The 3681-nt window shown below is 37.8% G+C and overlaps 1 protein-coding gene across 1 annotated transcript; it reads right to left on the minus strand.

Annotated features, from left to right (window-relative positions):
* Positions 1 to 242: 242 nt before the first annotated feature.
* LOC106794149 (receptor-like protein EIX2) lies at positions 243 to 3469 on the minus strand. Its single transcript, XM_014768540.3, has one exon. The coding sequence runs from the start codon at positions 3187 to 3189 to the stop codon at positions 391 to 393; it is 2799 nt and encodes a 932-aa protein (XP_014624026.1). The 5' UTR covers positions 3190 to 3469; the 3' UTR covers positions 243 to 390.
* Positions 3470 to 3681: the final 212 nt, after the last annotated feature.

The raw sequence follows: 3681 nt of genomic DNA on the forward strand, positions 1-3681 counted from the left end.
TCGTTGTCTATCCGTTCGATTTGTTGGGGCAATCTTTATGCATATTGTTATTTAAATCAAATTAGCTAATGTTAATTAATTTCAAATATGCATAGTATAGAAATTATACTTTTTATTACCCAATTATTGCCTAAGTCCTGTTAATGCTAATCATTGTTAGAGCACAGATAGTAGAAGACAATAATGCGTGATAAATACAAAACAGAATTTGATGCTCAAGTCTGAAGCTCGTCTAGTTCTCTTAACATTAAGAACATTTATTACCAATGAAAGCAAAACTAACAGACACCCCATATGAACATGTACATAGTATGGTAAACCTTTTCACATTTTTAATGTCTAGAATAACACGTTGTAATGTCTCTCACTCCTAACAGTTAACATGTAAACTCACAATTTCCCAAGTAACCTTCTTACCTTCAAAACTATTATCACATAAATCAGATCTCTCAAGTGGTCAAGATAATGAAAATAAGCACGCCTCCAAGTTCTGTTGAAGAAAACAACACTGCAAAAACCCCAAAATCCTGCTGCAAATCCAACTCCCATACCGATATAAAACTCTGATGTTCCAAAGAAATTACCATCACCGTGTCCAACAGAAGCACTCTCTGTCAACTCTTCCTTGTCTGTGCAATTTTTTGTTACAGGAGGACCACAAAGCTCAGGATTTCCAGTGTAGCTAAGTTCTTCAAAGCTCTGAAGTTGGGTGCTCGTGGGAATTCTGCCTGATAAGTTGTTGTATGATAGATTCAGGACACTGAGGAAGGACAAATCAGATAAGCTTTGAGGGATTTGACCTGAAATGTTGTTTAGTGAGAGATCAAGGGATTCTAACAATTTCATTTTTCCCATGTCATTTGGTATCCCTCCAGACAGATGATTTCTAGACAAGTTCAAAAACCGCAAAGCAGATAGCTTGGAAATTTCAGATGGAATTGCTCCAGACAGCTTATTACTTGAAAGATCAATCATTCTCACCAATATCAGATTGTCTCTGTACTCTAACTCATCTCCTTTGGGAACTAAGACAAGAGTTTCCTTGTAGTGGTTATAACTGAAGTCAGAGCCATATGAATAACTTAAAGGGTTGGCAAAGAAGTCATCTTCACCAGCCATTGTCTTCATGTCATCCAAACAATTTGGAATGGATCCTGACAGGCTGTTATTGCCAAGATCCAGCACTATAAGGGAAGAAAGTTGACAAATCTTTTGAGTAATGCTGCCATTGAAATTGTTGGATCTTAGACGAAGAACCATTAGATATTGCATTTCCCACATCCAATCTGGTATTGCGTCAGAAAGTTGGTTATTGCCCATGTCAATGAATTTCATTGTAGAGCAATTTTGCAGTGTTGAAGGAATATATCCAGAGAAGCGGTTGTCGTCTAACAACAAAGACTCAAGTTGAGATAGATACCCCATGGAGTTTGGAATAGCACCAGACAAATTGTTACTACCCAAGTTCAAATGCACCAAAGCTTGCCAATGCACCCAACAGTGACCAAGATCACCAGATAAGACATTATTTGAAAAATCAAGCACACTTAAATTATTAGTAGCATTTTCCTTTCCACATAAAAAGGGAGAAATTGTTCCGGAAATTGAGTTATTGGCAACATTCAGCACTTCAACATTTGCAGACACACTTGGCAATGTACCAGTGAACAAATTAGAACTCAAATTTATGAGGCTGGAATTGAGAAAGATGTTAGATAGGTCTCCACTTAACAGATTGTTGGACAGATCCAGGAATTCAGTTTGCAAAGTCCAATTCCAAAACCAACTTGGAACCAAGTCTGCAATACCTGCCTTAGACATTGTCAAAACCTTCACAGAACTTTGCCTTTTTAGCCATTCTGGAAACTTAGGACCTATTCCAAAGGAGCTCAGTAAAACATATTCAAGCTGAAAAGGAGGAACCCATCCAGAGTTGACACTGAGGAACAAGTTTGTCCAAGACAAACGTAGTTCCTTTAATTTCAAAAGTTTTACAAAATTTGACTCTTTTATAGATCCTTCTAACAAATTAGATGAAAGGTCTAACATCACTAAATTTGAGAGAGTTCCAAGAGTTACAGGCATATCACCAGTCAAAGAATTAGTTCCAAGATTTAATACCTGCAGGTTTCTGAGGAACTCAAAACTCTTAGGAATGGTTCCATTCAGTCGGTTGTGAGCCAGGTTTAAAGTTCTCAAGGATGACAAGTTTGCAAATGGTGAGGGAATTGGACAAGTAAAGGTATTATTACTGAGATTTAGAACTTCAAGATGCTTAAGCTGGCCTAATGAATCTGGAAGTGGCCCACTGAGCTGGTTGTTCTGCAGGTCTAGATTTTTTATGTTCTGAAGGCTTGATATTATTTGTGGAATTTCTCCCTGTAAAAGGTTACTGTGTAAATCAAGTTGGACAAGAGCTGTGCTGAGATTAAATAGCCATGAAGGGATTTGCTGATTGAGATTGTTAATTGAAAGATCAAGGACTTGGAGATGTGTGAAGTTGATTTTTCCTTTTGGTGGTCCTAAGTTATCAATTTGACAGCTCTCCAAGTGTAGTTCTGAAAGAGATGGAAGTTCACTCAGTACTTGAAGCCAGTTACCTTGTTTATGAAGGTCTGAACCACTCAAATCAAGGTACTCCAAGGAAGATAGCCTTGATATCCAATTAAGGTTATCTATCTGAAGAGCATAATTGTATCCAAGATTAAGGTGCTGCAGGTTTGAGAGGTTTCCTAGTTGATGAGGGATTAATCCCATGAACCCACTTAAGCTAAGGTCCAAGTATCTCAGACTCTCCAATGAGCCTAGGAAGCTTGGTATTGGAGTAAGAACAAAATAATTTGAACTCAAGTCCAAACGATTCAAATATTTTAGTTCAAGCAAAGAAGGACTAATCTCTCCACTCAACTCCCTATAGGGAGAGCCCGCAGGTGTGTCAAGATTGATTTCCATGACTTTACCTGTGTTGTTGCAGTGAACCCCTGGCCATGTACAGCAATCCGATTTGTCAGACCACGATGAAAGCCTGTTTGAAGGGTCTGCTAGTCCATGCTTGAAGCTGAGGAGTGCATTCCTTTCCTTCTCGCTGCAAGTCATATTGAGCCTTGCTGCCTTGCTTGCACTGAAGTGGAGAGTTGTTGCAGTGGACAATATCAAGAGAAGAACATGAGTTGCAAATAGCACTGCCATGAAGAAGAAGGAAGACGAAAAAGGTTGAATCCACAATTTTCTGGTTCACGGTTGGTATTTACTACTAACAATGCCTATATAGGATATATACCATAGAAGGGTTTGCATTTAAAATTTTATTCCACTAATGGTGGTGGTTGCAAAATGCACACATATGTAGAGGTATATATGTCTACAAGGAGACATTTAGGATTAAAAGTGCCTAACCACACCACCATTATTTTGCTCTAGTTTATTTTATTTTGATTTAATTATCCTTTTAGTCCTTATAGTTGTGATAATTTGTTTTAGTCCCTATAGTTTAAGACATTCATTTTGGTTCTTATATTTCCAATTTTTTTTATCTTTTGGTCCTCGCGGGGAAGATTCAACTCACACATAAACATGAACAAAATTAATAAAAATAGGGAAGCAAGCTCAGGTACAAATGAAGTGTAATGGAGGTATGAGACAAAGCCACTACACATTCCATTATTCTTGAGTCTGCCACCG

The sequence above is a fragment of the Glycine max genome, chromosome 16 (genome assembly GCF_000004515.6).
Source record: "Glycine max cultivar Williams 82 chromosome 16, Glycine_max_v4.0, whole genome shotgun sequence".
Classification (NCBI taxonomy): domain Eukaryota; kingdom Viridiplantae; phylum Streptophyta; class Magnoliopsida; order Fabales; family Fabaceae; genus Glycine; species Glycine max.

Bases quoted from the DNA above. Each gene is read 5' to 3' on its own strand.
- LOC106794149 (XM_014768540.3), bottom strand. From the start codon at position 3,189: ATGGCAGTGCTATTTGCAACTCATGTTCTTCTCTTGATATTGTCCACT.